Below are 26,761 nucleotides of genomic sequence, written 5' to 3'. Positions count from 1 at the left end.
ATCAATCTAGCATTTCAAGATTACCTTACACAGGAACAATGTCTACACAATTGTAGACCAAGACCAAAACATGGGCATCAGATCATTGTCCTAACCAAAACCACTGTGGCCACTGTTATGTTGGCTGTGATTGGACAACACTAAACATAGCATTCATTGGTCCTTAGTATCCAATACAAACAAATAGCAGACTGTGAAGTATAGTTCCTCTCAACAAAATTAACATCAGAGCTGTTTGGTGTATTTACATCACCAAAAGCAAACTGTCAAGATGTAGACATGTGTCCATGTTCGTTTACATTTGTAGTAAAGGACGCTGCAAGAGTATACACAAGTATAACTTCCTCGTACAGATTTGTACCACAACTTTGGCCGTTGCCTGGTAACTAAAATCGCAGAGCTTGTTGAGCGACCTGACACAAGAGCCAGTACGTATACATGCCGAGTACAGGGATACAACATTCTATATGCTGGCACGTCCTGCTACACGATGTCTATGGTTATAATGGGCCAGCTGCCGCAAATATGGGAGGGTTCAAAAGTTGAATGTCAGATAAATTTCTAAATTCCCTTAGTTTGGGGAGGAGGAGGGGGATATCAGGTCTGCAAGTTTTCCTCTCACAAAATATATTTTCTGGGCCCGTTCCAAAAATTGATCAGCTGTAGCACTACGACTACTTTAAGCTAGGACAAACTTAGCACTAAGATCGCAATGTGGAAGGAGGCCCAGGGGATTAACAGTTCACATAAATAAATAACCGTTCAAATCCTCATACTTTTAACTTGAAAACAAAATGGAATTGTCATCATATTCCTAAAATTGAGATGAGTGAAAAGCAGTTTTAACCTACACAAAAACTTTGATGTACGACTTTATGAATCAAATACGAATAAGGGTTCACTGGACATCTCTTTGATGTCAAAATTTGAACAACTTAAGTTAATAGGGGATAGGGGTAAAGTCTCAAAACTTAGGGAATTCAGTTTTTTATCCTACAATTTTTGAACTGCTCTTTAGGTGGATGAACATTTGCATATAATGGTTGTAGCTCGACATCTCTCCTAGACAACAGACTGCTGACATTGTCGGACACCCCGGTAAGTACTATTGTGCATAGGTGAGAATGGTGGACAAACATGATGGACTGTCATGTACAAACTGCTGCACTCTAAACAATGACGTCCACAATCAAGAACATTATTCATGTAGGAGGAAACATATTGTGGATGGATCACTCGAGTGAGTGAGTGAGTGAGTGAATGTTTTTTAATGCTGCAGTCGCTGCAGTCCCCTTTATCCCAGCCACAGACCCGTGAAGATCCGGGCAGCAACTAGGTCTTCAGCAACTGATGCTTGTCGTAAGAGATGACTAACGGGATCGGGTGGTCAGGCTCGCTGACTTGGTTGATGCATGTCATCGTTTCCCAATTTTCATAGATCGATGTTCATAATGTCAATCACTGGATTGTCTGGCCCAGACACAATCATTTACAGACCGCCATCACATGGCTGGGATATTGCTGAGTGCAGCACTAAACAACAAACAAACAAACAAATTGATCAATGAATGTCATCAATGAGATTGCCGACCTAACATTTTGCAGAAGGGAAAACAATTAAGCTTTGAAGAACTGCCTTTAGTTTTAACAAGAAAATTCTTCTAAGTAAATCAATATAAAAGTAACATTTAAACTTGTCATTTTCTCGAGACATCTTTAAATATTTCAGGTTTAACTTCACTGTAGAGACCATATTTTTAAGAGCTCACTCATATATTCTTGCCAGTTTATAACTTTGCCTTGTTTCTGACAAAGTCGTTAAAAAAGGCCTAATTAAACATGATATTCATTGAAAGGATGCTTTAAAAAGATAATTCTCCAACTAAACGATGGACAATATCAAGCATGCACCCACAGTTTCCACATGGATCAATCATAGGTTATCATTTAATTGGTACACAGAAGTCTTAGTTTGTGAAACAATTACAGCACATATCAGACTACAGTAACAATTCTATAAGGTAACGGCTGTTATACCACACCAAAGAACTTAGGGACCACCTGAATCTTGCATATCACTATGGTTAATGTCTTGGCACATTCCTTCATATTACCCTACACAAGTACATATTACATATTATACTAGGAAAGAATCACATGGTTCTTAACTTCTCTGGAGTACCGTAAATGACCGTAGATAAGCCGAATTTTGAGGACCAGATTGTTAAATCTTTATTAGAAATTATAATGACTTTTTTATTAAATATTTTTCATTGTATATACATGAATATTTGCAAGTACCAGTAGTCTTGCCATCCAACTTGGCAGTGTGTCGTTGTCTTTCACTTCCTGGTCCGGCTTATGTACGGAGCATATCATGCTCATACATATTTCAAGGGTCAAGTTAACACCTTGGCTTACCTGAGATCAGCTTATCTACAGTCATATAGGGTAGTATGTATGGTAAACATTCTCTCATGGCAGCATCTCTATAACCTAAAAAATCATATTTAAAAATTCTGATTTCTGGTTGTGAACTTTTCACATCAAACAAATTATGCAGAGATGCCAAACATTTTTATTTTGGCAGAATCATTACGATATTTTGAACCAGATTTCGCCAATACGATTTAGTGAAACGTATGAATTTTGTCCAAAAAATATCACCTGTAAATAGAACCAGATATTGACCTTTCATTGTCACATATACAACGGATTAATAACCACATGTATTAGTGTGTGCTGGGAAGGTTTACAGATTTTCAGAAATTTCAAGTTTTCATAAAAACATCCCCCAAAATATTAAATATAAGGATGACTAAGTTTTCTTAAATTACTAATTTTACACGCCAGTTATACCAGATATTATTAATTGCCTCAAACTAGGCTCGGCATCACTGAAGAAGATACAGTTCAACCATTCCTTGCCTGAGAACCATCTACAGAAGTATTCAACCTGATCAGCAAAACATAGTACTCTCCACTCAAAATTCAAAAATAAATTTTGGCAAAATACAAATAAATCTTAGCATAAACAAATAAATGCAAGCCAAATGGTTGAGCAAAATACACATATTGCAAGCACTGAAAGCAACATAGGCAGGTGTAAATAGACTATCTATATCTAAGGGTTATAGCAAGCTAAATGACTTGAAAAGGCCACGTCTGTTTCAAAACTACAACTCATTCTGCATTCCTTGAGAGTTAAAATACAACCAGCCCCAGCAGCTATCAGATTGGTGATTTGTGAAATTTGTGTACATTTCTTTTTAAAATTGAAACAGCATTGAAAACATGAAAAAAAAATGCATAAAAATCTTTATTCCAATGGAAAAAAACCAACCAATTATCTTTCTGTACCATTTCACAATCGTACTGTCGTGATGGTGTGACCTACAAATTTATTTCCAATGATTAGAAGCAGTACTTATCTGGAAGTTGAAATTTTAAAACAAAATTTAACATCTACATTGACTTTTTGGCCAACATATTTGCAAAACCAACTTATAAATAATGTAAGGCTTTTAGTTCAAAACAAAAGGACGGTCGATATTAGACCATAATACTGAAAATGATTTTGACAGAATAAAGTTACGTTGTCCTAATATTTGTAAGGCATTTGAGTTCACTGGTCTCCTGGTATCATATCGTTTTTCCTCCAAGAAATATAGACTTGAGTTAATCCACTTCCATGTTCCATTTCAACTTTTTTAAACAACTCTGCGAACATGTAGGATGTGACCTGTATATTGCATTGTTCTATTTGCACATTATCAACAAATACATAACTGCCTGTAAAACAAAATGCCCTGTCCTATATAATGTGAAGCTATATCTGTCCTAGACTGTACAGCTACTCTACAAGGCTGTCCATATTATACTACTCAACTTTTGATAGGGATAATCAGCTATGTCATTCTATTTAAATATACACTTGACATTATGAATCAGTTTTTGTATCATGGAAAGATAAAAATATCCCTATCAAAAGTGAAGAAGAATACTTGTGTTTTTCATGCTGCCTTATATGAATTTTTGTTTAAAAAATTTAAATGTCACGAATTGAATGTTGACCTCAAGGGATCAAACCTGGTTATGAATATTGAATATTTTAGCATGTGCTCATAACAACAATACTGTGCTACACTTAAAGTGCAACAGTTGCCATATTGTTGACAGTTCAAAGATGGGAAATCTTAAAAACTTACAAGATGGAATGAAAGCAACTATAGACAGAATTACTTCCCTTCTTAAAATATCCTTTTGACAAAAAATACAGTAAGTACTTATGAAACAGGACCTTTGTTTGTTTTGCAGAGCAAGAAGATACATATCCCGGTAGGTGAAAGGTGCACATATAAAAGTTTTTCTTATCTTTGTGTTGAGAAACACAAATAATACAGACAGCCTTAGAAGATACGAAGTGTGGACAGTGACAGCCTGGCTCTATAACCAGTAGGATGCTTACTCACACTCACGTCGTGTCTTCACAAAGTGGCTAACTTTGATACTTTTTTCTACATAGCAAATATGGTCATGATAATGAACATGTCATGTGACAGACTTGCTTCACAAAAGAACCGCTCTCCTAATTAGCAAACAAATGACAACGGATGTGCACACAGTATTCAGTCTCTCTACTGTTGACACAAGCGGGTCAAGACTGGCACAAACATAGGTAAACATAAGACAATATCACAGTTAGGCCTAAAATGCAACAAATGAAAGTGAAACTGAGAACTAAAACACAGTGTCCTGGGGCTCTGACAGGAAGAATAAATACTTGTACTCGCGTTTCAAAACCCAACCAGGCTCGAATACCTTCAATAACAACATCACACTCTCAACAGGTTGACTTTTTTTCCCTAAGCATCATTTAAGTCAAAATGTGTCCAGACACAGTACAGTTTCTCTTCCATATCAGCAATGTCTGTGTAAGACCAAAATATGAGTTATCTCCCCTGGTTGAGTTACCTCCCCTGATAAAGTTATCTCCCTTTCTTGATGTAGGAATCGAGGCATCTGAGCCTGACTTATACTCAAGGATCTGTCAGAGCCCTTATGTCAACACCAGTCAATATATTAACTATTGACTAACTTGTGTGGAATGGAATAGTACCGGTATCTGGTCTTCATATTGCAAACATTCCTAATAGTAATCTGTAGATTTATCTTCTTAAAATTTTATTCACATTATTGATTATTGATTCATGTTGTTTAAGTCGTGGCTGTTAGAGGTTGAATGACATATCATTCAAAAGGTCAGATCACCTGGAATATGAACTTTGGACTAACACATGTTGTTGAACTCGGCTGATCAGAGGCCAAACAGTTCATGTTGTATGTAGTGCGTGGTTGGGAGAGACAGTGTACACTAAGCGATATAATGTAGTTGTGACATATTCATGAAGTATATCGGAGGTGTTACTCTGTCACCATGGTTACAAAGGCTAGGATGTCAATATATTAGTTGTCAACAAATCTCATCACAGCTGCACAAGTATAACATAAGTGATTAAAACCAAAATTATGTCAACAATATTCACGATTATGTCAACAATATTCTCAATTATGATCAACTGTAGGCATGGATAAATTAAGTGATCATGCTGTCACTGAAAACTTTATCAGTTAAGGCCATTATTTATTATTAGCTGTTTTACAAAATGTCTGAAGTAAAATTGAAAGTAGGTGCTCGAAAAAAACAAACACCAAATTTCAACTTCAAAATGAACTATTAATGGATGAAAAACAAATAAGTTTTAACTTTGCAGGCCATTGAGTTTTGTGTTGGCTGACACCCGTTTCAACAGAATGCATCATCTTTGTACAGACAAGCATCAAATAATGTGGCGATTGCAGTGTCAATCAAAAGTAGTTTCAGGAGCCGTCAGTTTGTAAATGGTAATGTTCTTATCTCTAAACCATAATAAATAAATCGCACGTGATTCCATGACATTTGATTGGTTAACAAAGAACATTTTTTTGCGTTTAGATTTCCACAAGAAAGTATGCTAAGCCCACTAATGGACAACTGTTTCCTGATTGGCTGATTCTAGAATGGGCGGGGCTTATGCAGCATTATTGCTCTGAATGATGTAACTGATGTCATATTGTTGTCTACGCTATTTTGGGTGTGAATGAATAAATAACCAGTCCAAAAAGGATACTGCTATGCAGATTTTACACAGTATACACAGTTTTCGCATTCATACACCATAAACACAAAATATATTGAAGTGAATTCTTAATAAATTGTATAGTTTACATACACATTCCAGCTCAGGTGACTGAAATAAAATTTGTCATAAGTAATTATATTTTTGGTTAAATTTCTGTTTTCTTAATGCTGGTCGGTTTTGTAAACCAGCAAATAAACGGAAACACCTAATGTGCTGTTAATGTTTGTTGGACTTGCTACAGGAAGCGACTAGATTCTCCTGACTTGGATCACACTGATATGATTATGGCAAGGTCTTGCATTACCTCATTACATGCTCAAAAACAGTTCTCACTCTAAACACATCTCCAACCATGATTATAGTCGACAACATCGGATCAGAGCTATGATTACAATCATAATATACAGACAGACACTACATATACAGACAACACAGTTAAACGTAGATCCTACATTTAATAAAGTCATTTCTTCTGATGAAAAAAACAAAATTCTCACGTCGGAAGTTAATAACTCAATGATAGTTCCTTGTAGGAATTCTTGTCTGTATTCCTGAGACTTGCCCTTCTTGCGTTCTGCTGTAGCTGGTGTTGTCCCCCCATAATAGCTGTGAGATTCTATGAACCTAGTACATGGGTTTACATGATGAGAGGCTACAGTGCCAGAAGGTTCTGATCAAAGTCGGACAACAGGTCATGTTTATACATATATTATTTACACATAACAAAATAATACATTGTATTACGGCAAATCTACATGCATACAATCCAATATTTACATCAAATCTACAGCAACCTATGGTGCATATCACAGTAGTCTCCCCTTAAACCAACCATCTTGGGAGCATCTGTCATCGAGGTATTATGTGTTAACTCGCAAAATAGATAAAATATGCATTTCTCAAAAGGTGCAAGAACACAGTCCTTGGAATTATCTTTTCCTACTTAAGGGACTGGTACTTTACTATAGGGGAGGGGGAGCCGTCGAGATTATGGAGGGTCATGATATAATGACACGTACAGTTCTATAATTAATACAATTGAACATTATTGAGGGACTGGTACTTTACTATAGGGGAGGGGGAGCCGTCGAGATTATGGAGGGTCATGATATAATGACACGTAAAGTTCTATAATTAATACAATTGAACATTATTTAGGGACTGGTACTTTACTATAGGGGAGGGGGAGCCGGTAAGATTATGGAGGGTCATGATATAATGACACGTATAGTTCTATAATTAATACAATTGAACATTATTGAGGGACTGGTACTTTACTATAGGGGAGGGGGAGCCGTCGAGATTATGGAGGGTCATGATATAATGACACGTAAAGTTCTATAATTAATACAATTGAACATTATTTAGGGACTGGTACTTTACTATAGGGGAGGGGGAGCCGGTAAGATTATGGAGGGTCATGATATAATGACACGTATAGTTCTATGATTAATACAATTGAACATTATTTAGGGACTGGTAGGGCATGAAGGTATCATAAGGACTAGCAGACATTTGTCATTTTTAAGGGTTCCGCTATATGTTATCATGAACAGGACTAGCAGACCAAAAATGTTAGTTTCTGCCACTGACATGCATATGGGGGGCTATGGAAAAATGCTACATAAAATCATTGTGTCAGAAAAATATGAAACAGTCCTAAGACCAATCGCACTGCTCCCCACCGCTACTAGTTTTGAGAAAAAGTTGTCCAGTTGTTATTTCTAATTCTATTACTGGCTCATTGTTGTCTTTACCCTGCAATACAATGAAACCAGTTCCTCCAAACTATTCTGGCAATATTCTTATGGATCTATTCTTAGACAGTAACTGCTGTTGTTACACTTATGGTTGTCATTAAACTTCTGATCTGATCATATGATTTCAGCATCACTATAAACCTAACAAGACTCTGATCTTGCACCCTTAAAGGGGTACTCCTATCTGAACATCCTCCCCATGCCATGCAGTAGACATGGTAGACACACAAGTGCCTAGAGTCTAACTGACAGATCAAGGCAACAACAATGTCCTACCCTAAACACTGGAGAAGGGTCCAATTTTAAAATGATTATGATTTGATGCTAATAAAACCAGTGGTACTGAATACCAAAACTATACCTACTGAAAATGAGAGATTTCAGACAAGCATTTGAACCATAGGCTCTACATTTCTAATTCAGGCATACAATGAAAGTTATCTAAGTAAGAAATGTTGTTTGAAAAGGTACAGAAAAATAGTAAGCTCATCATTAAAAAATAGTTGCCATGTAACTGATGCAAAGGGAGACAACTATGTTATGCGAGTATTGTCTGGTAAACAGACAGTCAAGTGTGGCACTAAGATCTACTGCTAATGCCGAGTTTCACAACCTACTGTTCTAAGTACACACAAGACACCTACACTACACCCTAAACCTCATATGAAAATAATCCTTGTTTGACATTCAGCATTGCCTAGTTTTTGCTTCACAAGGTCCTCGAAATTCTCAAGCACACGCTGTGACTTCCGTACCATCCCTCGGGGTGGCTGAGGCGGACTCCGCCCTCCTCCTCCAGATCCAGGCAGAGTGAGGCTCGTCACCTTCTGTTTCAGCTTCGCAAATGGGCTCGTATCGCCACCAGTAGCCGACTTCTTGTCGTCAAGGAGACTGAGGGATGAATCACTTAGGGAGACCTTCATGTTAGAGTGGAAGAGCTGATTCGGCCGGTCCAGGACAGTTTTCAGTTCATCTTGGTCAAGGTCATTGTCCAAATCAGGAGGTATTTTGGTAAAGTGATCCTCGTGAAGTTCTTCAGCGATGTCGTTGTGATCCGTAGGCACCTGTGACGTCTGAGGTAGTCCATTGGTGTGTATGTCTGTTGGCAGAGATAAATTGTCCTCTTGGTTAGGGTCTGTGGTGTGTTGGAGGTCCATATCAAACACTTCAACCTCCACAGCACCCACTTGCCCTGCAGCAGACTCCTGGGGCTGAGATGCTTCAGAGATTGCCTCCTCTGTAGTATGCTGAGAAGAACCTGAGGTCTCTATGTTAGACACGGGCCTAGTACTGGAAGCCTGTCTATGCTGCTTGTCACCTGAGCTGGAAGATGTAATCAGTATATTGCTAGGGCTGGTGGCTAGGATCCCACAGCTACCCAAAACAACATCATTCTCTGCCTCCAAGGAACCTGACCGTGTTCCAGTATCAGTCACTCTAGGTATCGGCTGTGGTTTAGTGTCACCGTCAATAATCGTCACCTCTCCGTCAGTATGATCCTTATCCATGAAATCCAACATTTTAGAGAACTTTATTGCAACCTTTCCTGCAGGACCATTTTTGACCATCTTGACTGGATTCAGACTTTGGAAAGTCATCTTAGGTAGGGAAATCTTTATTGGATTTGAGTTTTTAGACGAGGACGGTTTCGAGAAAGGTCCCCTGAGAGCAGCAGGGAGGAAGTTCATGTTCTTGATCCTCTGTCCCGGGGAGATTTTCTCCTGGGTTGTGTGAGTGTCTGAGTTCATGGGTGTCCAAACCTCTTCTCCATCCTCCCTGGCGGGATGTGCTTCATCTGTGTTGGGGCTGGTGGTCATGACATCAGAGGAGATGTCGCGTGGGAGGCGGATTCCAGCCAGTGAGTTCTCCTGCTGCTGTTTGTGGATGTCCTGAATCTCGGGGTGAGCACACGTCTTCTTTCTGCAGGAAGGAACAACAGGATATAATGTAGCAAGTTATGCTGGAAATGAACGTCACACATTTTACCCATCTGGGGAACAGACCTTCGTCGTGAAGAGCCAAAGCTTTAACCACTAAGGGGACCTTTCGCTCCTGGTTCTAGAGGAGAAGATGCTTAAAGATGATGATCAGTACCAAAGAAAAATGTCAGAATGCCAGACAATGATTTTAAAATTTAATTGGTATACATCCAGATTAATTACTGCATATATCAGCAAATCCTTTGCAGTAAAATACAGACCACTTTCAAGTTATCCTCATCTGGTAAAGGTCTACGAGAAGAGAATGTTTGGCTCACCTCTCCAGCTTCGGCTTGTCAGATACCTCCAGCTCCAGTGACAGGATCTCCTGGGCTGCTACGAATGCCTGACATACTGCCTTCAGAGACTCTGCAAGTAGTCACCAGAACATGCTCTCATCTAGGCACACCACGAGCTGGATACATCAGGGTATCAACAGGGTAACAATAGATGCAGTGGTTATCTTCAGAGGCTCTGCAAGATGTCACTACAACATCCTCTTATCTACACATACAACAACGTTTAATCTGGGTAACAGCATGGTAACAATTGATGCAGAGGTTACACTGCACCTTCTTGTCCAGCTAGAGAACCATGGCAACTGTGGCAGTAGAAGATCAGAGACTGAGAACTGTGCAGTAAACATGCAAACAATCTTCATCAAAAGTAAAATTATTGGTAGCAATTGATATTAATGCATGATCAACTGCTTGCAAAACTCAAACTGTTCAGAAACATTTGCTAATTAGTTGTTGATGCAATTTTGTTCTCTTATCCCAGCCATGAGGTGTTAGCTCAACCTTCTGACCCCTAGCTCCACCTCTTGTCGACTAGCTCCATCTCCTGCCCGCTAGCTCCTCTTCCTGATCCCTAGCTCCATCTAGCTCCACCTTCTGTTCCCAAGCTCCACCTTCTGTCCCCTAGCTTCACCTCCTGATCCCTAGCTCCACTGCCTGCCCACTAGCTCCACCTCCTGATCCCTAGCTCCACCTACTGACCACTAGCTCCACCTTCTGTCCCCTAGCTTCACCTCCTGATCCCTGGCTCCACCTCCTGTCCCCTAGCTTCACCTCCTGATCCCTAGCTCCACCTCCTGTCCACTAGCTCCACCTCCTGATCCCTAGCTCCACCTACTGACCACTAGCTCCACCTCCTGTCCACTAGCTACACCTCCTGTCCACTAGCTTCATCACCTGATCCCTAGCTCCACCTCCTGTCCACTAGCTCCACCTCCTGATCCCTAGCTCCACCTACTGACCAGTAGCTCCACCTCCTGTCCACTAGCTCCACCTCCTGTCCACTAGCTCCACCTCCTGTCCACTAGCTCCACCTCCTGTCCACTAGCTCCATCTCCTGTCCCCTAGCTCCACCTGGTGACCACTAGCTCCACCTTCTGTCCCCTAGCTCCACCTCTTGATCCCTAGCTCCACTGCCTGCCCGCTAGCTCCACCTCCTGATCCCTAGCTCCATCTCTTGACCACTAGCTCCACTTTCTGTCCCCTAGCTTCACCTCCTGATCCCTAGCTCCACCTCCTGTCCACTAGCTCCACCTCCTGATCCCTAGCCCCACCTCCTGATCCCTGGCCCCACTGTCTGCCGGGTAGCTCCACCTCCTGATCCCTAGCTTCACCTCCTGATCCCATGCTCCACCTCCTGACCACTAGCTCCACCTCCTGACCCCTAGCTTCACCTCCTGATCCCTAGCTCCACTGTCTGCTGGCTAGCTCCACCTCCTGATCCCTAGCTTCACCTCCTGATCCCATGCTCCACCTCCTGACCACTAGCTCCACCTCCTGACCCATAGCTCCACCTCCTGATCCCAAGCCCCACCTCCATTCTCCTAGTTCCACTTCCCATTCCCTAGCTCTGCCTTCTATCTCCTACTCCAAGTCAAATGTCACAACCTCCATCCCTTTGTTCCACCTCATTCTCCACATTGCAAACTCCAACTTGTGTCCTACTTCCCCAAGCTCCAACCCCAACACACTGACTCCACTGCAGACCTACCTCTAGCCTCTTCCTTGTCTTTCACGGGAACCACCACGTTGTTGAACAGGCGGGTGCTTGGGGCTCGGAATGTGTGGAAGAAGCCCTCCTCAGCGAAGTGCCGATAGTGGATGCGCATGCACACGAAGCGAGATTTAAACACAGACGGCTCTTGGCCTATCAACAGGAAACACAGTGTGCAGAGGAGAGAGATGAGATGCTGCGTGAAGGAGCAATAACACAGATTCTTAGTCATTTATCTGCAAGGGTTGACAGATGTGACCAAGAAAGTGATCCATTCAGAAAGCAGTCACTGAATAACAGATGATCTTATTGTGGTGAGCACATTCTTACGATGCATCTAACAATCAGCTTTGATTTTGTTTTTTCCTGTTTCAGGCCACAGCAATATTTCAGCTTTATGACGGTGCTATGTAAAGAATCAAGGCTGGACCACACAAGCCAGTGATTGACATCATGACCATTAATATACACAATTGGGATATGATGACATGAATCATCCAAGTCAGTAAGCCTGACCACCTGATCCCGTTAGTTGCCTTTTACGACAAGTGCGAGTTGCTGAAGACCTATTATAACCCTGATCTTCACAGGTTATCAGTTTTGATAGTGCTGATAATAAAGACTGGTCATGTGCAAGAAGTGTGAAATAAAATAATTTGTTCACAATGTGCAACATATGTGCTTTTATGAAATATGTGTGATAAACTAAAAGTGCATATTTGGTGTATATGATATAATATCATATTCTTGCAAAAGCATAAACATAATTGCAACGAATGTTTACCTCATACAAGAAAAAGGAGATAATAACCTACTACAACGAATTACTGATTATTTGAATGACGTAATATAACTTTGTCGAGAGCTTTATTTCACAAGGGACAGATTATCCATTACAGTTGCTTTATTAATTCTATCAATTTTTTTCTTCTTCTAAGAAATGTAGAAAAACGTGCAATCGGCATGATGTAGCGGTTGGCGTCAACTAGCCAATCAGTATGATAGAAGGAATGGTGTGAACTAGCCTCTCAGTATGATGAAACGATTGGCATGGAATAGCCAATCAGCATGATGGAACCATTGGCGTGAACTATCCAATCAGCATGATGGAACCATTACCGCGAACTAGCCAATCAGCATGATGGAACCATTGGCATGAACCAGCCAATCAGCATGATGGAATAATTGGCTTGTATTACCCAATCAGCATGATGGAACCATTGGCGTGAACTAGCCAATCAGCATGATGGAATAATTGGCTTGAATTAGCCAATCAGCATGATGGAACCATTGGCGTGAACTATCCAATCAGCATGATGGAACCATTACCGCGAACTAGCCAATCAGCATGATGGAACCATTGGCATGAACCAGCCAATCAGCATGATGGAATAATTGGCTTGTATTACCCAATCAGCATGATGGAACCATTGGCGTGAACTATCCAATCAGCATGATGGAATAATTGGCTTGTATTACCCAATCAGCATGATGGAACCATTGGCGTGAACTAGCCACTCAGCATGATGGAATAATTGGCTTGTATTAGCCAATCAGCATGATGGAACCATTGGCGTGAACTAGCCAATCAGCATGATGGAATAATTGGCTTGTATTAGCCAATCAGCATGATGGAATCATTGGCGTGAACCAGCCAATCAGCATGATGGAATAATTGGCTTGGATTAGCCAATCAGCATGATGGAATCGTTTGTGTGGTCTAGCCGATCAGCACGATGGAACCATTAGCATGATCTAGCCAATCAGCATGATGGAACCATTGGCGTGAACTATCCAATCAGCATGATGGAACCATTAGCATGATCTAGCCAATCAGCATGATGGAACCATTAGCGTGATCTCGCCGATCAGCACGATGGAACCATTAGGGTGATCTAGCCAATCAGCATGATGGAACCATTGGCGTGAACTATCCAATCAGCATGATGGAACCATTAGCATGATCTAGCCAATCAGCATGATGGAACCATTGGCGTGAACTATCCAATCAGCATGATTGAACCATTAGCGTGATCAATTCAATCAGCACGATGGAACCATTAGTGTGATCTAGCCAATCAGCATGATGGAATAATTGGCATGATCTAGCCAATCAGCATGATGGAATAATTGGCATGATCTAGCCAATCAGTACGGTGGAATAATTGGTTTGATCTAGCCAATCAGCATGATGGAACCATTGGCATGAACTAGCCAATGAGCATGATCAATCACTGACCTATTTCTATCTTCTCGAGGTCCTCCAGGAAGATCCTCTGGTACTGTGTGACCTGTTCCTCCTCGTCATCATACCTGTAACATAATCATCACACCTGTAACACAACCACAACACCTGTAACACATCCGTCACACCTGCAATACAACCATCAAAACTGTAACACAACTATCACACCTGTAACACAACCATCACACCTGTAACACAACTATCACACCTGTAACACAACCATCACACCTGTAACACAACCATCACACCTGTAACGCAACCATCACACCTGTAACACAACCACCACACCTGTAACGCAACCATCACACCTGTAACACATCCGTCACACCTGCAACACAACCATCACACCTGTAACACAACCATCACACCTGTAACACAACCATCACACCTGCAACACAACCATCACACCTGCAACACAACCATCACAACTGTAACCTTCCAACACACCTGTAACACAACCATCACACCTGTAACACAACCATCACACCTGCAACACAACCATCACACCTGCAACACAACCATCACACCTGCAACACATCCGTCACACCTGCAACACAACCATCACACCTGTAACACAACCATCACACCTGTAACACAACCACCACACCTGTAACACATCCATCACACCTGCAACACAACCATCACACCTGCAACACAACCATCACACCTGCAACACATCCGTCACACCTGCAACACAACCATCACACCTGTAACACAACCATCACACCTGTAACACAACCACCACACCTGTAACACATCCGTCACACCTGCAACACAACCATCACACCTGTAACGCAACCATCACATCTGTAATGCAACCATCACACCTGTAAAGCAACCATCACACCTGTAACACAACCATCACACCTGTAACACAACCATCACACCTGTAACACAACCATCACACCTGTAACACAACCATCACACCTTTAACTCAACCATCACACCTGCAACACAACTATCACACCTGTAATACAACAATCACAATTGTAACCTTCCAACACACCTGTAACACAACCAACACACCTGTAAGATAAGCAGTCATCACACCTGCAACACAACCATCACAACTGTAACCTTCCAACACACCTGTAACACAACTATCACACCTGTAAGATAAGCAGTCATCATACCTGTAACAGAACCACACAGTCACATTGTATTCCGCAAGGTAATTTATACTTAAACAGATGCTTAAGAATCATGACCTGCAGCAGCTGTAGAAAGTGCAACTCACCATCCGATGTAGACAGCCCTCTGTGTCAGCAGCAAGATGATGTCCATCTCCTGTTTGTCGGGGTCTCCTTCACTGCAACATGGGCAGGCATCATTACACGAACACACACACACGTGAAGACACAATGCATCTGAGATGTCCAGCAGTTATACACAACTTACAGAGGGTCAGTCTACATAACTTACACAGGATCAGTCTACACAACTTACACAGGATCAGTGTACACTACTTATACAGGATCAGTCTACACAACTTATACAGGATCAGTCTACACAACTTACACAGGATCAGTCTACACAACTTACACAGGATCAGTCTATACAACTTACAATGGATCAGTGTTCACAACTTACGCAGGATCAGTCTACACAACTAACACAGGGTCAGTCTAGACAACTTTCACAGGATCAGTGTACACAACTTATACAGGATCAGTCTATACAACTTACACAGGATCAGTCTACACACCTTACACAGGGTCAGTCTAGACAACTTTCACAGGATCAGTGTACACAACTTATACAGGATCAGTCTACACAACTTACACAGGATCAGTCTACACAACTTACACAGGATCAGTCTATACAACTTACAATGGATCAGTGTTCACAACTTACGCAGGATCAGTCTACACAACTAACACAGGGTCAGTCTACACAACTAACACAGGATCAGTGTACACAACTTACACAGGGTCAGGCTACACACCTTACACAGGATCAGTCTACACAACTTACACAGGATCAGTCTACACAACTTACACAGGATCAGCCTACACAACTTACACAGGATCAGCCTACATAACTTACACAGGATCAGTCTACACAACTTAAACGGGATCAGTCTACACAACTTACATGGGATCAGTCTACATAACTTACACAGGATCAGTGTACACAACTTACACAGGATCAGTCTACACAACTTACACAGGATCAGTGTATACAACTTACACAGGATCAGTCTACACAACTTACACAGGATCAGTCTACACAACTTACATGGGATCAGTCTACATAAGTTACACAGGATGAGTGTATACAACTTACACAGGATCAGTCTACACAACTTACATGGGATCAGTCTACATAACCTACACAGGATGAGTGTATACAACTTACACAGGATCAGTCTACACAACTTACATGGGATCAGTCTACATAACTTACACAGGATCAGTCTACGCAACTTACACAGGATCAGTCTACACAACTTACACAGGATCAGTGTATACAACTTACACAGGATCAGTGTACACAACTTACACAGGATCAGTCTACACAACTTACACAGGATCAGTTTACACAACTTACACGGGATCAGCGTTGATGAGACTCCATCCCCCGAGACACTGCTCTGGCTCAATGATGAGCATCTTCTTAGTGTCCTCGATCAGCATCTTGACGTTCTCCTCCTTCTCCAGCAGCTCCTGCGTGTCCTCCTCCTCCTCCGCATCACTCTTGGTGTTGAGATTCAGGACCTCCTCCGACACCGGCTGCCCCAGGGTCAGATCAATGGCTGCCTGGCGATGTGCATCCTTGAACCTCAAGTAGTACCTGGCATGCATCATAGACAAGATGAACACACTGCCATAGCAGTCAATAGGGACAAGTACTTCAAGTGCTTCAGGCTGTTGTGTTAATCTACTCAGAAACTGATAACAACTGTTTTCTCTACATATAGAAAATTCGTAATTTTAAGCCAATGATTGTGGAGAGGAGTGGAATCTTCCTGCGGTAACCTTATCGCTGTGCTGCTCCCTATAAACAATTTTCATATTGACTTGTTGCTACACGGGGCTTTGGTCTATTCTATAGAGTTTTCCCAATAGTTTCAGACACTTTATGCAATCAGCTAGATCAGATTTAGGCAGTGTGCACACTGGCTCTTATGTTTATACCTCCATAAATGCCAAAATCATTGACGTCTATTCTTAAATATCCAGGATATATTTTCTCAAGACTCATCCCCACCAAACGTTCTCCACCTACCTGTTAGCTGAATTCATGCCATCTTTCATCAACCCTGAAAACTTCCTTTCCCCAGTCCGGGTGAAGTCGCCCTAGACACAAAAACACAAAAATTAATTAAGTTCATGTGGTGATAAAAAAGAATTACAAGGCCATGAAGCTCACCTGAATCTAAGGAAGAAATAATGGCTGCTCTGTATAAAATTGTATTTGAATTCTGTGAGAATATTTTGGAGACATCATAGCCATGACAGCTGGGTCTATTCATACAAAGTTTTAACTTCAACAAGCCACATTTGAAATCTGTCAGCTGGTCATAATCAGTGAGTTCAACCATTCAACCTTCTTCGATGTTTCAGAAAATGTCCCAACTGTAAAACTGGCTGATAACCACTTGGGCCATAGATCAATTTATACATTCAGGACATCATTAACATCGGTCATAACCAACAACAGTGGCTAGAAACACATCCATAAACAATCATCTAGACATTCATTGTCTGTGTCCTGCTTCTTCAATTCCGCACAAGTGTTTTCTTGCTGATGTGATAACTAAATCTATCATCCAATATGGCTGCCCCAGTGCGAGCCTCACCTTGAGTGCAGCGGTACCGGCGTACTGACGACTAATTACATCCCCATTGTTTGCCCACAACTGTTGGTAGGTGAGGCGGCAACTTGTTGGCAGAATCTCCTCTGGGGGAAGGAGACCAAGTTTTCGAAACTGGAAACAGAAATAAAAATTTATTTCTCTTCCTCGACCATGGGAAACAAGACAATTGATCTACAGACAATAGCAAGGGTATCATAGTTGACACCATTTTGTTAACTGTCTTGAATATACAGTCAGACCCTGTTGTCACAAACTCAGATGTGTCAAATCTCCGGTTGTGGTGAAGCCCTGGTTGTGTCAAACTCAAAGTCCGGTCCCTGCAAATTTTTATGATACTTATCACCATGCTAACCTCGATGTTTCAAATTCCAACATGTGTTGAACCCAATTTATAGTCCCAAGAGCTACAAACCCTAAGCTAAAGCATTCAGGTCAAATGTTGCACCCTGATTTTTCAGCCTGCCCTGCTTTTTCTGACACTTGCCATTTTGTCTGGATTTTAAGAAAAATAATAGAGTTCCTATCGCCATTATTTGCGTGTTATTTCACAATGCCAACCAAGGAAAGGGCCATGCGGAAAGGCAAGAAGTGGCGAGGACTGAAGCCAGGAAGCGTCGACAACTTCTACATTTCTTTGCGAGGTAAGCCACGATGTTCTGTTTATTTGGTATATAATCACGTTTTATTGCACACAGCAACAACAGATGACTATGTTTTGGTTTTCATAACGATATAAAATGTATTGCATTAGTTTGTATTCATGAACAGTCTTATGAGTCAGGTTTTCTAACAAACACTTTCATATAAGTTACACGAGGGGAAATGTCCACCATTTTGTTTCATTGTTTTCACTTCAAACATTATATATACACATAAATTGGTCATATTTCAAAAATGTTCCATTAATACATAATGAGAGATCACAAATTAGCAATGTAAACATTATTTTTTTCACATTTACAAGTTTATTGATTTATTCTGCGATGTCAAGTAGAGTCTATCTGATTGAAAAACATTACGAGGCTATCAGGGTAAAATCATAATGGAGTGATTAAGTTAGGATTATGAGTTGTTACCACTTGAGCTTCCCCATGTGTACACGTGCTTGTTCTAAATCTACCTAAATATACGTAAACATATCCGGCAAATACCATTTATCGTAATTACCAAAATTTATTTATGTTTTCGTTTTTCTCATGCAGCTTAATTACAAAACTTCATAAATAGGTCTACAAATACGTTAGTAGAACATTATAGCTACATTACAATTATATCATTTTTATATAAATTAAATTCACTACCCCAAACTGACGTATTCGTGTTAAGATTAATGTTTGCTTTGCTATAAAAATAGTGCATGAATAACTGTGATTTGTATAACAATTTCTCGTAAGAGGCGACTAACGGGATCGGGTGGTAAGGCTCGCTGACTTGGTTGATGCATGTCATCATATTCCCATTGCGTGGATCGATGCTCATGATGTCCATCACTGTATTTTCTGGTCCAGACTCGATTATTTACAGACCGCCGTCATATAGCTGGAATATTGCTGAGTGCAGCGTTAAACAACAAACAAACAAAACGAATATATAGTACTTTCAGGCCAAACCTGGATGAATCAGAATCAGTTTCATTGAAAGCAGGATTTATTCAGCAACTGATCCCCAAACCCCTGCAGCACAGGAAATAGTAGAGATGTCTTTCAAGCAAAAGAGAAGGAAGATGTATGCCACAAATTGTAATGATTTCAAGAAGGAACTCTACTCTGAAGATGTCGACACCAAATCACCATCAGCCATGCTGAAAACACTGACAAGCCTCAAGCCACAACAGGTAACTTGTATCCATGCTGATTGTCTATGCAATTGTCATTCTGTCTACATAGGAAGTCGAACAAGTGTTCTCAAGAGCGAAGTTCATTTCATTTCATTTCAGACCACAGAAACAGACATAGTGTGAAGACTTGCAACAGGCTCTTGGTTGTGTCGTGTCTACATTTTTGTCCAGGAAGAACAGAAGAATATGAGAGTGAACTGTTTCAGAGAGATTGTCAAAAGAATTCTTAATACATGTACAAAGATTACAATAAATTTATCAACACTTGGTGATTTTCTGTTTTAAGTATTTGTTAAAGTCAAGAGAAATAACTGTGCTCTTTTGGCCTTTAATGATCATATACATAAATAACGTGACATTACACATGGAAATCTGTTGTTGGGCGCCCTTTTTGAAATTCTGTCTTCCTGCTGTTTTTGTATCCTGCGGAGAAACACTAACAGTATGTTCATCTCCTAAATACCAACTGAAGACTTGATCAATTCTAAACTAAATGGAAGCTATCTTCTAAAGTACTCATGTAAATGAAAAAACCCTGTTTTGCTGGATTTAATAATCGACACAAAGCATTACGTAGATGTAAATATGAAATAACAAAACAACTGGAAAAGTACTAGTCTGGAAGTGCTAGTTTTATCTCAGTCCTCAATACAAAATGTACTTTACAGGAGGTAATTTGTAGGCACTTTCAACATTCAAAAATAAAACTAAGTCCAAATTGACACGGCAGAAACAGGCTATAGGCATTATGCAAATTAGCCTGGAAAAAAGTTATCAAAACAACAACAAAAATAACAGCTATGTTTATGTACATAATAATAATGACATGTAAGTTGTTGTTTGAGAAGGGAATATGTTACTTTTACATTCTGATATTTTGACGATGATTCACTATCCCACAATGCCACTCACAAATCACTAACCACTGACAAACCACATGCACGTGGGTTTCAAGCACCTGTTTTCACCTGTCGTCAAGGTGTCATAGGTCATGGACATTCACCTTGATCTACTAACACCTGGTTATGCTCAATTTCACTATAGTCTGTTTTGTTCATATTTTTACACACTTTTACGTGTAAAAAGACATAAAAACCTTTGATACGCTGTATTTGTGCCAAGGCCAAATTAGTACTAATTGAGTTGTTTGAATATTTATATATTTTGTATATTAACTGCATTTATTTAAAATCTGAGATCGAAAATACAGTTTTTTTTCATTTCCGTGAGTACTTTAGGCTATCACTTTCTATAGGTCACTTTGTAGGAACAATTGGTTCTAGTTTTCATTTTTGGGGGTTCACCATGACATTTAGGAAATGTTTTTGAAGATTAATGTATACCTGTGTTTCCATAACGATTCTTGCAATGGCTGTCTGCACAACGTTTGTCCTGTCCAGACAGTCAACACAGTTGATGCGGAAGACCCCTCGCTGCTCACAGATAAGACCCTTGTTGTCCACCCTGGAAAAAACACAATGGTGAGTGAGTGAGTGAGTGAGTGAGTGAGTGAGTGAGTGAGACAGTGAGTGAGTGAGTGAGTGAGAGGTATTTCAGAGGGATGGAGGGGCTTGTGTCGAATATGAATTTTTGATTCTAGATTTCAAACTCCATCAACATAATTATCCCATATGACATATGCATACTGCCATCCTTGTATCAATGGCGGTTTCTGAAAACCCTTGTCCCCATTGAATCAGATGGAAGACGGACAGATGAAAGGAGCCAAAAACCATTATGCCCCATCCAGTTTGTGGCAGAGGATGACGGGAGTATACAACCCAAGCTCTGTTTAAGCCAATTTATCATCCAAAACTGGCTCCCACAGGAGATATCGCCTGGGTGAGATCAAGCGATATCTACACTGTAGATATCGCTTCAATGAAATTGCATCACAATGCTTTGGTTACCATGACATCACAATCAAATGACATCACTAATGGCTCTGCTACTGAAGCTGTTAGCATTACTTTTTACACTTAAGACACTGCTTATTTCTGTCTACAAACTGAAAAAGTTGGAAGAATGATGTTGGATGATAAATAAAATCTCATCCTTATGTCTTTTGAAGTCAAATATATCCACACTTGTTGATAAAAGTGGAAAAAATCCTCGGCAAGACTCGGAGTTTTTCCCACTTTTATCAACTCGTGTTGATATATTTGATATCAAAAGACACTCTGGTGAGATTCTCTATACATGTATATTACATGTGGTTTCCTTTCACATTGTCTAGTCTCCCTTCCCAGTCTGGACAACAAGGACAAAGTTTCTGGGTTTCAAATTCCATTGCATCCTGGTTTTCAACCAATCAGAACTGAGCTAGATCTACCTGCCCCACCTACCAGCAGTATCTCTGATCCTTGATGATGTCACGAATGCCGTCAGTCAAGATGGAGACGTTCTCAAACCTCATTCCACGACTGAAACAGAAGAATGTTTGTTGTTTAAAGCTGCACTTAGCAATATTCCTGTTATATATACCAGGATTTTATTAATACAACTTCCATTTATATTGCAACATATATTGTGCATTTGAACACAATGTAATGAAATGTAAAATAAAATGACAAATGCTTCTTTATATTCCCTCAGATTGAGCATGCAACCTTCGTATCTGTAGCCGAGTGTGCGTACCACTAGGGTACAGAGGAGCTGACATATCACAATGCTCTTTAGAAGGTCTTTTTCAAGTACTCATATGTCAGCTACCTATATTTTACGCCCGTTTCCTAAGGTTCATGGAAAATATGTTTGAAACATAAAAATGTTGATTAATGTTGTTTTAAGTTTCTTTTTTCCGATTAAAAGTGGGGCGATCGGTTAGCCTAGAGGTCAAAGCATTCGCTCGTCACGCCGAAGACCCGGGTTCGATTCCCGACCTGGGTACAATATGTGAAGCCCATTTCTGGTGTCCCCCGCCGTGATATTGCTGGAATATTGCTAAAAGCGGCGTAAAACCATACTCACTCACTCACTCACTCACTTGGATTAAAAGTTAGATAAAACACTTACCATTGATCACGCCCCTCGATGCTATCCCTTGGATTCGTGTTTAAAATCTCTTAAAACCCTCTGACATGACTTATCCTACACTAACAGACTCCAGAACTCCCCAGTATTCATGGAAGTGAAGTGTGATATTTGTGAGAGTGTCAATACTTACAGACTCCTGGTGAGTGAGTACTCGCCAGTATTCACGGCAGTTAAGTCTGAAGATTGTGAGAGTATCAATACTTACAGGAGCTAGTACTCACCAGTATTCGTGGAAGTCAAAGGTGACATACGTGAGTTCAGGGGAGTTATATCCGAGAATGTGACTCAGGTACTTGTCACCGATGACGGTCTCCTTCCCGGAGAGTTCGGCCAGTGAGAGGATGACCACTCTGCTGTACACATTGAGCTGCTCCTCGAAGTGGGTGACGAAGGCGCCATGTGTCTCCTCCTCTCCTGGAACAACCACAACACCATCAGGACCAACTACATCACCCACAGCAATACACAAGGCAGCTATTGTTTTATTTGTATGTTATACATGTTTTCTGCTAATGTCTGTTGTTGGGAGGAAGAAAACAGGGAGCCCCAAGGCGCTGTAGCTCACCTGAATTATGAAATCATATTTAAAGTCGGATTAAAATTTTTTGAGCATTTTGTTAGAGCCACCTTGGGTCATTCATATATAGTTTCAGTTCAGTGGGGCTTGTCGTTTCACAGGAGAATAGATGTACAAAATGGAATAACTCTAGTGTAAAATGACACAAAAATCAAAATATGCCCCAAACACATATTACATATTATACCAGATACAACCTACTTGCTCCACCTGTTTAAGAATGCTACATTCAGAACTGTCTGAGTTATGGGCAAAAATGACATTTGAGATATGGACACCTTGGCCGACACCCTGGCTGGGATCGTTCCCACAAAGTTAAAGCTCCAAATAGGCCTCTAGAGGACACCTTGACACTTAATGACTGACGGAAAACCTGACAACATGCCCCATTATAGCTCACTTGACTTCAATCAGGTGAGCTAAATATAACAGCAGCTTCATCAGATAACTCAGATACCTCAGCTTCCTCAGCTTCAACATTTACTCAGCAATTGAAACCCTGCTTTCAAAAAGTGTTACGGTAGACATGTGGAGGACCTTTCAAAATTTGACTAACAGGTGAAGCCAGTTATATAAATAAAAGGCAGTGTTTGTACAGTTGAACAAACACCCCACACTTGAATATATGTCTCTCATCATCCTCTGGCCCAGGGGGCGGTCGGGTAACCTAGTGGTTAAAGCGTTCGCTCGTCACGCCGAAGACCCGGGTTCGATTCCCGACATGGGTACAATGTGTGAAGCCCATTTCTGGTGTCCCCCTCTGTGATATTGCTGGAATATTGCTAAAAGCGGCATAAAACCATACTCACTCACTCACTCATCATCCTCTGTACAAGACTTGCTTGATAACAGTGTTAGAACCTACACAAACACATTGCTCCTAATTGTAATAAAGAAGTTATTCATCCATATATCTTATCCTTACTTTGCACCCCAACTTCTAAATGCCTCTCAAGAACATAAGTACATTACTCACATAAGACTATATTAGGTTTGGTCAGCTAGCTATTGTCGTTAATTTGTCATACTGAATTTGTTATTTACATGGATTTTATCTGATACTTTATAGTGAAGTAGTCAGGACTTTTGAAAGGGTTTGTGATAACAGTTGGTATGCAAATCCATGTTCATCATAACCATATCCTACTGTGTCAGCATATATTTTAACTCACTCACACTGTATGTTTCACTGTAAGATAACCACAGTTTATTTTTCACAGTCGGGTTAAAGATCTGTACAGTGGAGATTATCAAGTTTGAGATCAGGAGGTTTGACTGTTTCACAGCTGATAGAAAGTGAGTCTCAAGTATAACTTTACTGATCACGTGACAGAATCACAATTCATGTTGTGGATTAATACTGCGTTCACCAACACAATTTGGGTGTTGATAACCAGTCTGGAACGGTGTCGATTGAACATTGGGCATTAGTGTTAATTAACATAGAACATTAGTGTTAATTAACATAGAACATTAGTGTTAATTAACATAGAACATTAGTGTTAATTAACACAGAACATTAGTGTTAATTAACACAGAACATTAGTGTTAATTAACACAGAACATTAGTGTTAATTAACACAGAACATTAGTGTTAATTAACATAGAACATTAGTGTTAATTAACACAGAACATTGGTGTTAATTAACATAGAACATTAGTGTTAATTAACACAGAACATTAGTGTTAATTAACATAGAACATTAGTGTTAATTAACATAGAACATTAGTGTTAATTAACATAGAACATTAGTGTTAATTAACATAGAACATTAGTGTTAATTAACATAGCACATTAGTGTTAATTAACATAGAACATTAGTGTTAATTAACATAGAACATTAGTGTTAATTAACATAGAACATTAGTGTTAATTAACACAGAACATTAGTGTTAATTAACACAGAACATTAGTGTTAATTAACACAGAACATTAGTGTTAATTAACACAGAACATTAGTGTTAAATAACATAGAACATTAGTTTTAATTAACATAGAACATTAGTGTTAATTAACATAGAACATTAGTGTTAATTAACATAGAACATTAGTGTTAATTAACACAGAACATTAGTGTTAATTAACATAGAACATTAGTGTTAATTAACACAGAACATTAGTGTTAATTAACATAGAACATTAGTGTTAATTAACATAGAACATTAGTGTTAATTAACATAGAACATTAGTGTTAATTAACATAGAACATTAGTGTTAATTAACACAGAACATTATTGTTAATTAACACAGAACATTAGTGTTAATTAACACAGAACATTAGTGTTAATTAACATAGAACATTAGTGTTAATTAACACAGAACATTAGTGTTAATTAACACAGAATATTAGTGTTAATTAACACAGAACATTAGTGTTAATTAACATAGAACATTAGTGTTAATTAACATAGAACATCAGTGTTAATTAACATAGATCATCAATGTTAATTAACATAGAACATCAATGTTAATTAACATAGAACATCAGTGTTAATTAACATAGAACATCAGTGTTAATTATTGGAATATCAGTATTAAAGAATTGAAAGTTAATTAGTTGCCTCTTATCTAACTTCAACATTTTGTATGAGAAAAAATTGTTTCCAAAATATGACATTCTAGATATGAACAATGTTGGTAAATTCCAACTGCTTCATAATATGATATGAAACATCTTAATAAATATCAATGAATGTCAAAGATGAATGAAGACTAACTGCAGTCATTCCAAGGGCTGAGACAATGAGCCGTTACTACTGGTGTGCTACCCTGAAACAGCCCTGAGGTGGAGGTGTCACAGTTGTCAGCAACTTGTCACACATCACAGCACCAATCATGATTGATCGCTACATCGAACTGGTCACTTAGTACAACCGCACTCCCTTATTAGTAATCTTGTAATCTCACATGGGGTGGGTGGGTGATAGGGTTGGGGAAGGGGGGTTAGGGGTGCGTGTGTGTGTTAGGGGTGGGGGGGGGGGGTAGGGGTGGGTGGGTGTATGAATGATAAAAGATTTCCGGGTAGAGGAGTGCCAGGGTTGGGTCAGTGTGTCATGGGAACTAACAAAGGTAGGTGTTGGTATTTCTTGTAAGTATCACAGAAACACGTGGGGTGGGCATGTGTTTGGGGCTGGTGCACGACAGTGGAGGAATGCTGAGTAATGTGGAGGAAGGTGCGGTGCGTGATGATGGGTTAGCATGTTGGCTGGTTCACAATATTGGAGGCAGGGATTTTGAGTGGTTAGGTAATGCTGAATGGTTGGGGTAGTGGTGAGGGGGTGGTGTATGAAGGTGGGGTGGAGCTTCAATGGATG

General features: G+C 40.0%; 1 protein-coding gene across 2 annotated transcripts in view; it reads right to left on the bottom strand.

The window, feature by feature from the left end:
* Positions 1–1,444: 1,444 nt before the first annotated feature.
* The window catches only part of LOC124149181 (phosphatidylinositide phosphatase SAC2-like), a 401,391-nt gene continuing 376,074 nt past the window's right edge, over positions 1,445–26,761 (bottom strand). For both annotated transcript variants that reach the window (XM_048381486.1, XM_048381487.1), the window contains 11 exons: positions 23,091–23,283; positions 22,179–22,256; positions 21,177–21,297; positions 17,979–18,107; positions 17,405–17,475; positions 16,727–16,969; positions 15,414–15,485; positions 14,171–14,244; positions 11,929–12,084; positions 10,200–10,290; positions 1,445–9,862 (listed from right to left, as the gene is read on the bottom strand). In XM_048381486.1, coding sequence (XP_048237443.1) covers positions 8,602–9,862; positions 10,200–10,290; positions 11,929–12,084; positions 14,171–14,244; positions 15,414–15,485; positions 16,727–16,969; positions 17,405–17,475; positions 17,979–18,107; positions 21,177–21,297; positions 22,179–22,256; positions 23,091–23,283 — 2,489 coding nt within the window. In that variant the 3' untranslated portion in view covers positions 1,445–8,601. The remainder of the gene's footprint in view (positions 9,863–10,199; positions 10,291–11,928; positions 12,085–14,170; positions 14,245–15,413; positions 15,486–16,726; positions 16,970–17,404; positions 17,476–17,978; positions 18,108–21,176; positions 21,298–22,178; positions 22,257–23,090; positions 23,284–26,761) is intronic.

This window comes from Haliotis rufescens, unplaced genomic scaffold, assembly GCF_023055435.1.
Source record: "Haliotis rufescens isolate VD_foot unplaced genomic scaffold, xgHalRufe1.0.p SCAF_39, whole genome shotgun sequence".
Taxonomy (NCBI): Eukaryota; Metazoa; Mollusca; class Gastropoda; order Lepetellida; family Haliotidae; genus Haliotis; species Haliotis rufescens.
Note: the sequence above shows the minus strand (reverse complement) of the source record. Positions and strands in the feature narration are given on the sequence as shown.